Genomic DNA, 13,011 nt, shown 5'->3' on the forward strand with positions numbered 1-13,011 from the left:
TCCATATCGAATTGCGGAGTACCTAGCGCTCTTTCCCGAGATCGGGCTTAGCGCGGTCCCGTGACTACGTGATTTCGCGTCCACGTAAACCCATGCATCTTCATAGCAAACCCCACACACTCGTCAAACCACCGATCACATCGCAAACTGCGCGATTGCAGACGGAGCCATGTATTAATAACGCCAGACGCCACTCTTTGCAGGTCCACGAGCGCCACGGCGGAAATTGCAGACAGGAACCTCACCAGCGTCCAATCAGGCGAATCCACCGTCAATACCATCTTGAATCAGTCAAGACCGCTACCAACGCTCGCTTGAGTCTAAAGACCCAGCATCATCGCCAGCAGGCAGTTGCCAAGTTTCCACTCTTTCCTTACCTGTCCGACATGCCACATCGGTAACGTGCATCATGGCCCGCAAAGGCGGGAGCTCGACTCAGCGGATGGCACCGCCACCTGTGACTAACGGCAACTCGAATGGCGTGCCCCCACCGTCGACCATTGCGGCCCAAATCGTCAATAATGCGTCAAATGTTCATGCGTGGCAGGGCGAGGCAACCAAAGTCAGCTTTGGTGAGCTGGTCAAAGAGTTTCTCCAACACCCAAACACGGACGAGCCCGATGCACAGCTCGTAGCGCTCATAAGTGTCATCGCCGAAGCAGGACTTGAAGGCTTGTTCAAAGATGATCCGTTCGCCCAGGACCAGCAGAGACAGCAGGGTATTGACAGTATTGCCGCGCTCACTTTCATCTTGCAACAAAAGCCACATCTGCTGCTGAGCGTTAGAGAGACCGAAGATGACAGCATTTCTCGTCCTCCGCTTATTCTCTGGTTGATTCCTAAGTTATTGGGCCTGTTAGCACATGAAGCACTCACTTATGTGCACGAACATGTACACAAAATACTGCATCTCTGCTTAAGCGCGCTCGTACGAACATCTGCCCTCTGGCGTCCCGCTGCAGCAGTCTCACAGCTTTATAGATCATGTGCGCAAAGTAAGTACTACCCTGATTTTAATTATGCGAGTACTCACGTCTATCTAGCTATTTTGACAGAGCTGCGGTCCATGGATGATCCAGCTTCGGCAGCTGTACTGTCTTTCAACCTACTCCTACCATCGTCAAGCAGCATCAGCGACTTTTGGCCAGACAGCCAACAAGTCATTGCTTTGCCTCATGATCTGCAGCGAGCAGTTAGTTCGCGACTCGGAGCTATCCATGCTGGCTTTTGTCTTCTCACCACCTTGGCATGTGTTGCTCCGCCCCAGGGCAGAGCGTCGGCGACGCCTAGTTCCCTAGATCACCATGTACCATGGATCGTCGACAGTGCTCAAGATTTGTGGAAGCATTTTCGGCGTTGGACGGCAACTTCGGAGGGAGGCATCCTCGTCAATGAAATCACGCTCGCATATCTGCAGCTACTCGAAACTCTGTTCCTTTCTGCAGGCGCCCCCGGAGAACGTTCATTGGAATCATTGAAGAATGCACAGTCGCTTATAAATAGTCTCAGCGATCTCGTTGATGGTTTATCGACAGCGCCAGAGTTAGCGTCAGAAGCCATTCAAGTGCGACTGGGCATCATCCTTACCCGGTTACGCAGTGTCCTTACTTCGCCATTAATGGACGACTCAGCCACACGACGTCGAAAGAACATGAGCAGATCGGTCGTTCTGAACGACGTTGAGGCTATCGTAACTAGAGCCTGTCAGGATGTTGAACACTTCTCTCAGCTTCACAAAGACTTGCAGGTATGAGTGAAATACCGCAGTTTTTGTCCATGCTGATCGAATCTAGCTCTCTCTTTGCCTCTGGACGGCACCAGGTATATGGCCTATACACATTGCGGACCTACGGAGAGAGCTCTGCGAGGGTGATACTGGCAGTTTCTCGGATGCTCAACTCTCCGAAGAATCGACACCAATCCTGAAAAGTTTCCGGATGTTGAACTTGGGCAATGAGGAAAGGCCTGCGAAGCGGCGAAAGAAGCTCCTGGATACTCCAGACATCAATCATACCACCTATGAACGACTCGTGATGATACTGAATGGCAGTACACATGACTCCCCGGTTCTCAACCTAACCAATCTCCACAATATCATCGAGTAAGTTATCTAAGTTGACCTAAATGTACACTGCTGACAGCTGCAGGGCAAGATACTCTTCTATGATGGACGACGATAAACAAAATGAACGTGTACAAGTGGACCTCATGACAGCGTTTGCGAAGATTGCATGCGCCGGTTCCCGGTGTCTAGAACTATCCCAGTCTACATCGCAGCCAGTGCAGTCGCTTAGCTGCATGCTATGCGATACGAATTCTCGCCATGAACGAAGCGCCATGACATACTGGAACAGACAGGACGATAGCGAGAGCTGGAAGGAAGTCATTGCCGCCATGCTTACCATAACCAAAGAGCCAGCATTTGAGGAGTCGCAGCAAGCTCGAATACTAATGGCTGTCGCTATTGGCCGTGTCTATAACCACATCTCTGACTCTGAGTATCTGTCTCTCGAGATTTGTGAGCTAGGGCAGTGGCTGCTTGCGTCTATGAGTAGATCTTTGAGAGAACTGAAGCTTGCCGCAACGAGCTCCTTGATGGTATTCCTGCGGAACGATATATCCAAAAACACCCGCAGTAAAAATCGTCGGTCATTCATCGAGTTCCTGGACGCTTTAGCACAGCGCGACGTTCTGTCCGACCAGGAGACGCTTATCATCGCGTATGGTCGAACAGCGTTGACGTGTGGAGAGCTCGAGCTACCCATCATATTACATCACTTGGTCGAATACTTTGGTCATTCCAACGCACTGGTGTGTGGTATGGCTTACCGCGAACTTGAAACCATCGCCAAAGGGTTGTCCATGTCCACGATGCAGCTCTTGAGTCCTTACTGGAAGGTCATCGGTTTCTCAGTGATCAAAGACTACATCAAGAAGCCCCAGAAAGCGCAGCAATTGGCAGATCTAATCGAGCAAAACGTTCGCCAGTTGTTGGTACTGACGCAAGCGGATACCCTGCCGCATCTCGTTTTGAGCAAGAGAAGAGATATCATCGAAAAGATCGCCCAAGCACGGAAGGCTTCTATCATCGACGTCTTGACGTATCCAAGAGGCAACCTCTCGAAGATACTTGCTCTACTGCTATCACAGCCCGTTGCCGACGTCGAAAAGACAGCAATGGAAACGTTAGCAGCTATTGAGCCTGCTATCCGAGAGAGCAGCAATAACAGGCTTGATTCGTGGGTTGCCCTAGACATCACTGGTGTTGCTATCGAGATACTCAGGCTGGCCGCAGACCAAGAGGGAGTCGGCAAGAAGCCATACTACAGCGCTTTCAGCACGCTGGCGTCGCTCGCACCAGATACAAAATCAGGACAGCGCAAATCGACGTCAAAGTCCAAGAATCTAGATGCCTTCTGCGAGACGCATATTCTGGGCATCATCGCATATCTTTCGAACGTCATCGCGGCTCCTAGCGCCCAGGGTAAAGCCACACAGTATACGATGCCCGACAGAAAGAACTGCATAGCTGCTATCGGCGATCTCATCTCCCTTGCACGGTTTAGCGTAAACGGCGCGTTACCGCAGATCCGCGCCTGTCTTCAATCAGCCATCGGAGATCCAGACCTATGCGACGATACATTCACCGTTTGGACTGCGTTTTTGGCAGCTCTTGATGGAGATGAAACAATGCTAGTCGTGGATCAAACCTTTGCACTGATTGTACAACACTGGTCGTTATTCTCTTCAGACACGCAGCTCAAAGCCCATAAAGCTGTTGGAAGCATCATAAGCCAGTACAACCCCCAGCTACGAGCTAGAGTCGAATATCTTCCCTCACTGGCCGGCATACCAATGTTCTCCAAGATTGAAGGCGAGTTGACAAAGTTCAGAGATATGATTGAGACCATCAAGGTCTTCCAAGCCTTTAGCAATAGATGCAAAGACCAGACATCGGTCGTGGTGCGTCAGGCTCTGATAGAGCTTGTGCCTTTTCTGGATGCCAATCAGCAGGAACTGCATCAGTCGATAGTTGGCCAAAAGCCTCTTCCGGTTTTGGCCGCATTGACGCGATCACTCCTCGATGCCAGCGTTCGTTTCTCGGAAGATCACTCCGATATCACGATTCTTTGTGCTCAGTGCCTTGGTATCATCGGTGGTCTTGATCCATACCGAGTGGAAACAGTACGTGAAAAGAAGCGCGTCTTGATGCTTTCGAACTTCGCACGGAGAGACGAGGACATCGATTTCGTGGCATTGCTTCTCGAACAAGTCCTGGTCAAGGTCTTCCTTTCTACCACCAATGCTAAACAACAAGGCTGGATTGCCTATGTTATGCAGGAGATGCTCAAGCATTGTGGGTTTAGTGCACTCCGTGGAGCAAAGCCCCGATCTTCGCAGGCTAGTACAGAGGCCCAGCGCTGGAATGAGATCCCAGAGGCTGTCAGAACTGTATTAACTCCCTTCCTTGATTCGAAATACTCCGTCAATGTGAACACCTCGATACAATACGAGGGCGCGACATACCCGATATTCAACTCGAAGATCAGTCATGGCACCTGGCTCCAGACCTTTGTTCACGACCTGCTGCGAAAGGGGCAGGGTGTGAACGTTGAGATGGTATTCCCTGTTCTAGCCAGAATCATCAAAGGATACGATCTCTCGATAGCTACCTTCATACTTCCATTCGCAGCTCTAAATGTCATCGTATCAGATAACGATGAGAACATGGAGAACGTAGGACGAGAGCTTTTGCAGGTGCTGCAGGCCGATATACATACCTCGGAACAGCACGAAGTTTCGATCATCAAGCAGTGTAGCGAGGTAAGATGTTACAACTACTCCATCGAATGCATTCGCTAACACCTCGCAGAATGTCTTCCAGACATTGGATTATCTTTCTTCGTGGTTACAAGAGAAGAGAAAATCCGTTACTGACGCGAGAACGATGGCAGGAAAGACGGGGCGCGGTGTTTCCGAGGACGACGAGATGAACGCCATCAAGCAGCTCAGCCGCGTAGAGGGAGTTCTCCAGCTCATTCCTGCGGAAATCATATCTCGAAGGGCTGTAGAGTGTGGTTCATACGCTCGTGCCTTGTTCCACTGGGAACAGTACGTGCGCCAGCAGCGGGACATGAAGGCCGAATCAAATCAGCCATTCCACGAGAAGGACGAACTGTTACAACATCTACAGATGATCTACGCGCACATCGATGAACCGGATTGTATCGAAGGAATATCAGCTCATCTCAAAATCCTCAATCCCGAGCAGCAGATCCTCGAGGATCGCAAAGCTGGGCGGTGGACGGCGGCGCAAAGTTGGTACGAGATTGCACTTGCTGAGAGACCGAACGATGTCGAGACCCAGATCAATCTCCTCACTTGTTTGAAGGAATCTGGTCAATACGGTGAGTCAGTACGTGCATATCTCACGAAGACAAGCTAACGAAGAATCCAGACTCCATCCTCAACTATGTGGACGGCTTCCATGCAACTAACTCGCTTCCGAGCAGCACGTTACCTTTCGCAGCAGAAGCCGCTTGGTCTACTGGCAAATGGGAACAACTCGAACGCCTTCTTACTGCTACCGGTAGCGCTGATTCCAGCCTCTTCGCGGACTTCAATGTGGGGATAGGCAGAGCGCTATTGGCATTGCGTCACAACAGCCGCCCAGACTTCCAGGACATCATTGAAGAGCTACGAGAACTTCTGGCGAAGAGCATGTCTCCATCAAGCACAACGTCTGTGCAGGCATCGCATGATCATCTGGTCAAACTGCATGCACTGTACGAGGTTGAGACTATAAGCGGTATGGGTAGTGGGATTGTAACAGACCGCGAAACCATTCTCGAAAACTTGGACAGACGCTTGGACATTATTGGGGCGTACACATCGGACAAGCAGTACCTTCTGGGACTACGTCGCGCCGCAATGACACTTTCTCGGTAAGAATATGTTGGATGGCATTCGTTACGGACACTAACATAGAGCAGCATCGAATTTGCAAATCTTGACGTTGCTTCCGCATGGCTCACGACCGGAAGGCTGGCTCGCAAGGGAGGCTTCATGACAACAGCTTTCAATTCTGTACTGCACGCCGAGCGACTTGGAGACAACGCGTCGAAGATTGAGTACTCGAAGCTGCTCTGGAAAGAAGGCCACCATCGCAAGGCGATACAAAACCTCCGTGGCGCAATAGACAGCAACGCGTTTCAGCAAGAAGACACAGTGCCGATTAATGTCTCCGTAACCACAGCCGGTCGAGGCGAAGAGCATTCGATGAACAAGGTTAAGTGCCATGCTCAACTATTGCTCGCTAAATGGCTAGACCGCGCGGGTCAGACACAGTCAATGTCCTTGAAGGAGGAATATGTGACTGGAGTGCAAACCTATCCTCGCTGGGACAAAGGTCACTACTACTTGGGTCGATGGTATCTCAAGCTACTCGAATCAGAGAAGCAACAGCCGATAACAAAACAGAGTTCCGAATACCTTGCTGGTAGTCTCATCAAGTTAGTCATCGAGAACTTTGTCCGCTCTACGGTATACGGGACGAAGTACTACTACCAGACCCTGCCTAAGATACTTACGCTGTGGTTGGACATGGGTATGGAAGTTATGAGCAGCACACCCAAAACCGCCAAAGACAAGGAGTTTCACGAGCATCGGCTTAACTATCTCGATCACATCAACAAATACCTCAAGCGCTACGCCGGAGAGCGGATGCCTGCTTTCGCATGGTACACCGCTTTCCCGCAGATCATCACACGCATCAGCCATCCGAATAAGAGCGTTTGGGATGCTCTTCAGACGATCATCATACGAGTCGCGTCGACATATCCGCAACAGGCGCTGTGGGCTTTGCTCGCTGTTCTTCACTCTACGCAGGATGACCGCAGGGCCCGGGGCGCTGTTGTATTGCAACGACTACGCGTAAGTTCTCGATCTGGTCAAGATCAGAAATCAGCTAACAAGAAGAAGGACGCATCGAAGCGCAAAGGCGCTGCTATCGATCTCAAAGCCCTCATCATTCAAGGGCAGCGGCTTACTGACGCACTACTGGCGGCTTGTGATGCCCCCATAGAGTCACGGATAGCACACGTGAGTCTAGCAAGGGACCTGGGATTCAACCACAAGCTTGCTCCTACGCCGCTGGTCGTTCCTATCGAAGCCAATCTACTTCCAAATCTGCCTGCTGGCAACGACAGCCAAACCATCCGTCGTCACAACCCATTCCCAGCCGACGCCATCACCATCCAATCCTTCGACGACGACGTACTAGTCCTATCCTCTCTCCAACGCCCCCGCAAGCTAAACGTCCGTGGCTCAGACGGCCGCTCCTACGGCCTCCTCTGCAAGCCCAAAGACGACCTCCGCAAAGACCAACGCCTCATGGAATTCAACGCCATGATCAACCGCGCGCTCCAAAAAGACATCGAATCCAGCAAACGCCGCCTGTATATCAAAACCTACGCCGTCACGCCCCTCAACGAAGAATGCGGCGCAATCGAATGGGTCGAAGGCCTCAAGCCCATGCGCGACATCATCCTGCGCTTCTACCGCCAAATGGCCATCCCGATCGACTACGGCGAAATCCGCCTCCTCCTCAACGAAGCCTCGTCGTCCCCGTCTAAGATACCCATCTTCACTGAACGCATCCTCGGTAAATTCGTGCCTGTGTTACATGGATGGTTTGTGGAAACGTTTCCTGAGCCGGAAGCTTGGTTCGCGGCACGTCTGCGGTATACAAGATCCTGCGCTGTGATGAGTATAGTAGGCCACGTCCTCGGTCTGGGAGACCGACACGGCGAGAACGTGCTATTGGAGCAAGGCGACGGCGGAACTTTCCACGTCGATTTCAACTGCCTCTTCGACAAAGGTCTCACCTTCGAAAAACCCGAACTCGTTCCCTTCCGCCTCACGCACAACATGGTCGATGCCATGGGCCCACAAGGCGTCGAAGGCCCCTTCCGCAAAGCCGCAGAACTGACCTACAAACTGCTCCGCCAGCACGAAGACACGCTCATCACTATCCTGGAAACTTTTGTGCACGATCCTACGGCCGATTTCCTGGGAGGCAAACGTCGTAAGAAGATTGTTGGCGTCCCGGATACGCCGCAGGAGGTGCTGGATATTACTAGGACAAAGGTGAATGGGTATCTCAAGGGGGAGAGTGTGCCGCTGAGTGTCGAGGGCTATGTTGATGCGCTTATTGCTATGGCGGTGGATCCGATGAATTTGGCGAGTATGTATATTGGGTGGTGTGCTTTCTTTTAGTGTTGTTGTGTTTCGTTTTAAAAGTCGGGGTATGCGGGGAAGTGTGTATGTCAGTATCGTTAGTTCGTGTTTTACTAGATGAGGTATTAGCAACGCAGTATGTTCTTCCTGACCTCATTCGCCCTCACAACATGCGCAAGCCCGTTAACAATCCACTCTTACACCCTTCAGACAAGACTCCGTGCATATACAATTGGCATTACAATACGTAATTGTAAAATAAAGGTAGGTACTCCCATTCTCTTTGGAACCCGGATAAAAAAAAAGAGACCAACGCCTGTAACAAAAAACTCGTTAAGAAAAAGAGGTTGATGCTACCCAAAAGGGACTCGCTCGAGCGGATATTCAGTCGTGTAAGCATCGTCTTCGTGCGATCGTCTCTTCCGTACCCTCGGACCCAAGCTTGCTCTTGCCTCCATCAGATCAAAGCCGTAGCATGTCTGTCATTCGCATCCATAGCATAACCACTGCCCCCCATGTGCCTGACAATCTCAGTCCAAAATGTCCATTTCCTCTTTCTCCCTCTCTCTCTTCCAACTACTCCTCTATTCTAGCAGCACTTCCCGCCCATACCCGCATTTCCGTCACCTTGCCCGCTAACATCGACCTTGGGGGCAGCCGTCTGATCCGTCCTGGCGGTATCGATAAGGCGCTTCTTGATGTCGCCGGCGAGGCTGTAGAACGCCTGGTCGACGTTGATGTTGCTCTTGGCCGAGACCTCGAGGAAGGGGATGCCGAGTTCGTCGGCGAGGGCCTGGCCCTGTTCTGTGGAGACGGCGCGCTTCTCTTCCCAGTCGCACTTGTTGCCGATGAGGATCTTGTTGACGCCTTCCGTGGCGTGTTGCTCGACGTTGGAGAACCATGTGCGGATGTCTGGATGGTGTTAGTCGTTTGTTTCTTGAGGGATACCTGTCTGTTGGGCTGGGAGGGTAAAAGGTGTGTATGGGCGGCGGCACGTACTGTTGAAGCTCCTTTCATCCGTGACGTCGTAAACTAGCAAGATACCCATGGCACCTCTGTAGTACGCCGTGGTGATGGTCCGGAAGCGCTCTTGACCAGCGGTATCCCATATCTGCAGCTTCACGCGCTTGCCGTCGAGCTCGATGGTGCGGATCTTGAAGTCGATGCCGATGGTGGTGATGAACGAGGGCGTGAACGAGTCTTCGCTGAAGCGCAGCAGGCAGCACGATTTGCCCACGCCGGAGTCGCCTATGAGGAGTAGTTTGATCTACGCGGGGGAGAGTGTTAGTGTGGGTCTGTGTATAGGCGGTGGAGGGGCGTTCAGGGTCCAGCATGTATGCGGAAGCTGGGCAGGCGCATGTCAGAAAGAGGCATAGGGCGAAGCTTACGAGAAAGTCATAATTCCTGGAGCCAGCCATCTTGATATGGAGTCGTGGGGTGCGTTATCGAGCGGAGGTGGTTGCGGAGTTGGCGCCCGCCGGTTTGGGGTGTGCGGTGGAGCTGGCGGTGGTTGCGTGGTTGGGGAAGAATGGCGGTGATAGACTCGAGCCTGATGATATGTTGTATGCGTGGGAACAGGCGGGCTTGGGGTGAATGTTGCTGTGTGGTTAACAGCAGGCAGCGAAGTAAACGGCGTGGGAGCGAGTTCACAGGTGCTGGCCAACGTTGGACGTTAGCGCCAATAGTCCGCACGGGCTTCACCACCTTCGTCACTGCAGCTGTCGTCTGCGAGTGACGAGCGGCGGCTGGCTTGGTGGCAACTGCGCATCTGCCTTGACTCGGCTGTCACTACCGGCATCACCACCCAGCACACGAGACACGGTCAGGTGCTGGCGTTGAAGAGCCTCATTTACTAGGTTTTGTTTTGGCCTCGGTAGGTATCCACGCGATACTTGTTGAGCTAGTCTTGGATAGTAGACATCTGATCTGTCATGTTCCGCTTACAACTACTGAGAACACGGGTCTATAATTACAAGCTTCTTCGTATATTTGTATTGAAGTGGGTATGTACGCTGATCATAAATGCGCTGTGACTGGATCATCCCAGTTGCAAAGACGCCCTCAAGTAAACCATTTTGAGTACGCCCACCTAATGCGCTCAACTACTTTTTGCTGTCGCTGCAGCCCACTCCTCACGTCAACAAGCTCATCTATCTCCACTAAGAAGTCGTGGAAGATGCGTCGTGGCAGGATGCCGCTCGCAGCCTGTCGCAGGAGATGCACTTCGCAGAGGAGGAGACCGTGGTCCTTGTAGGAAATTTCGCCGTCTTCTGTGGGTGTTGCGCTGGTAAGGATGCGATCGATGTTGCGCAGGATGAGCAGCATGCGGCCTTGCCTCGCCCACATCTGTACGCCTTTGCGGCTGCTGAAGACGCCTCGGAGGTATCGGTAGACGCCGATACTCACGAGAACACCAGGCGTCAGACCGATGAAGCCGAAGAGCAACTCCTGGCTCTTCAGAATGCTGTCAATACCGCTCATTGCGACCTCCACATCAACCTTGGTCTTCTGCACCTGGATGAGCAATGCGCTAGCTAGGTTACCGACTATCGCGCCCTTGACAGGACTTTGGATGTCCTTCTCGTAGGATCTCAAGACCGTGGTCAGATCGCCTTCGCGGACCTTCGCCCTAATATCGGCAATCTGAGTCTCGTTCAATGCAGGGCCTTCAGGATTCTTAACCGCAAAGTCAATGACCATGCGCTCAAGGCTGGCGCGGTCAGACTCCAGGCTGCGTTTGCTCATGATGGAAACCTCGCTATCTTCATTGTGACGGATGGTACCAATGATCCTCATAGCGGGCTCCACGACCCAATTTGTCCAGAAGTCGATTACAGTCTGTCCTAGTTCACGTACCCAGGCCAGGATCTCTTCTTTCCGGTTGACAAATATACGCAGGATAGTGGTGGAGGATACGAGGAGCATGGTGGCAGGTAGCCAATACCGGATGAGGATGGATGGACGTCCATTCTCCTTGACCACAGCGTTGAAGTCTGAGGTGTAGGCAGGCAATGCTTCCTGGAGCAGGTACTGAAGTCGCTCTGCTACATCCGCTGGCTTGAGTGTGGTTGCCGTTCGTTCTCCGGTGGGTTCATGCAGCGAATAGAGTTGATCATCTTGAGTAATACCAGCAACAGAATCGTCAAACTTATTGACGGATATCTCTGCAGCGTTCACGCTTTGGATGACTGCGTCCATGAGTGCGATGTTCTTAGCCATGACGCTCTTCCATCTATGTCCGCTTTGTGCGCCGAGCAGAGGGGGAGATTGGGTGCCATCGTCGTGTACACTGGGATGGTCAGCAGTCGCTCACGGTCTTCGCGGATGTTTGGTAGCATACCTCTCATTACCCAGCCCTTCGCCTAGAAGCACACCGAGCGCATTCGCATTGATGAGGCGTATCTTCCTCAACGCTGCGCGCTTTCTTCTGCCTTCATTCCTGACCAGCGCCAACGGGCTCACAACCCTTCGCTGGATGTTGGCAATGCTGCGCTCTTGCACCGCATCCTTGACAAGGCCATAAAACTGGCTCCACCCATCAGCCAACTGTCCGCCCCTCGACCGCACATCGCGATATATCTCCTGCGACCATTTCCACACCCGAACGGGCGATGTTTGTATCGAGTATAGCCCAGCGAATCGGTAGGTGGAGAGGATGTCGTCCCAGTACCACAGGTCATCTTCCAATGGTATAGTCTGTTCCAATATCGTATTCAGAACCTGTCCGTAGACCTGCGTCGTCGCCTTGCTGACTAGCAGCCATTCCAATTCATGTTCGTAGCTCGCATCCTCGTAGCTGCTGGCGATGTTGGCACGCTGCAGCGTCTCGGATATGCGTGCGATGGACACAAGGCTGTGTTTGGCTGACGCGGTCGTGGAGAGGGACTTGATGAGGTACTGCAGGTGCGCGATTCGTGTCGTCTTGGTGGGGTCGTGGGCTTCCTCGGCGGTGATGGAGAAGCTGCCTTGTCGTGTCGCCGACAGCTGCAGCCGGTCGAGCTGGCTGTCAATTCGACGCACTTGGCTGACACAGTATTAGCTTTATCGGGCTGTATCAATTGGATACGTCAACTTACTCAACCACGAAAGACATGGCTACCGGCGCGTGGGCGTTCACATGGAGGATACGGCGGGATTATTTTGGTACGAGGGGATCTGGAGATCTGAACCGGGATGACGCGCCCCCACCCGCCGCCAATGACGTTCTAGGCCTGCCATCAATCCATCACAGCCAGTTGCGCGCACTTTCCACGGCCTGTCACATGTTTCCTGCTCTTTAAGGCGAGCCAGCTACAAAATGCGGTGGTTGTACGTGACATGCTCCGACGTCTACCACTCGGTAAACCGGGGTAAACCTACACATCCGACACGAACATATACACGCCTTCTAAGGAATCAAGCTAATGCAATAGGACTTGAAGCCTAAATTGGTATTTGAGTGTATTTAACACGCCGTTCCCTTATCCGATGCCCAGCACTAATTCTAACAATGGTGCCTTCCACCGCGAGCAACTCCGCACAATAGTGAATCCACCATCGCTCGCAAATTTCTCTATGACGTCGCAGCAATTCTTCTATAACAACAAACAACTATAGCCAGACTATTGAGCGGCTGCAACCAGACCTGGCTGCTAGACGCTTCCGACGACCGTGCCACAATGCACTCGCAGCAACACCATCTCGAACAGGAAACTCGTCTCCGACCCAAGAACCAGTCTAGCGGTCTCCCCTAAAAGCAAACAAAGGCACAAAAAACGGCGTCCATCCAATTTC

General features: G+C 52.3%; 3 protein-coding genes across 3 annotated transcripts; 1 reads left to right on the forward strand and 2 right to left on the reverse strand.

Moving 5' to 3' along the window:
- Positions 1-409: 409 nt before the first annotated feature.
- On the forward strand, positions 410-8,277 carry J4E85_008460 (uncharacterized protein; the record flags this gene model as incomplete). The annotated part of the gene is made up of 8 exons (XM_051472685.1): positions 410-995; positions 1,044-1,747; positions 1,794-2,101; positions 2,148-4,824; positions 4,874-5,408; positions 5,459-5,945; positions 5,994-6,933; positions 6,982-8,277. 8 exons carry the CDS (start codon positions 410-412, stop codon positions 8,275-8,277), a joined length of 7,533 nt encoding a protein of 2,510 aa, XP_051323506.1.
- Positions 8,278-8,827: 550 nt separating this feature from the next.
- On the reverse strand, positions 8,828-9,656 carry YPT2 (GTPase Ypt2; the record flags this gene model as incomplete). The annotated part of the gene is made up of 3 exons (XM_051472686.1): positions 8,828-9,150; positions 9,238-9,505; positions 9,627-9,656. 3 exons carry the CDS (start codon positions 9,654-9,656, stop codon positions 8,828-8,830), a joined length of 621 nt encoding a protein of 206 aa, XP_051323507.1.
- A 643-nt stretch (positions 9,657-10,299) lies between these two features.
- Positions 10,300-12,331, reverse strand: J4E85_008462 (uncharacterized protein; the record flags this gene model as incomplete). Its single annotated transcript, XM_051472687.1, has 3 exons — positions 10,300-11,527; positions 11,579-12,262; positions 12,315-12,331. The coding sequence occupies 3 exons, from the start codon at positions 12,329-12,331 to the stop codon at positions 10,300-10,302; spliced, it is 1,929 nt and encodes a 642-aa protein (XP_051323508.1).
- Positions 12,332-13,011: the final 680 nt, after the last annotated feature.

The sequence above is a fragment of the Alternaria conjuncta genome, assembly GCF_024043145.1.
Source record: "Alternaria conjuncta strain BMP 0040 chromosome Unknown scaffold_13, whole genome shotgun sequence".
Lineage (NCBI taxonomy): Eukaryota > Fungi > Ascomycota > Dothideomycetes > Pleosporales > Pleosporaceae > Alternaria > Alternaria conjuncta.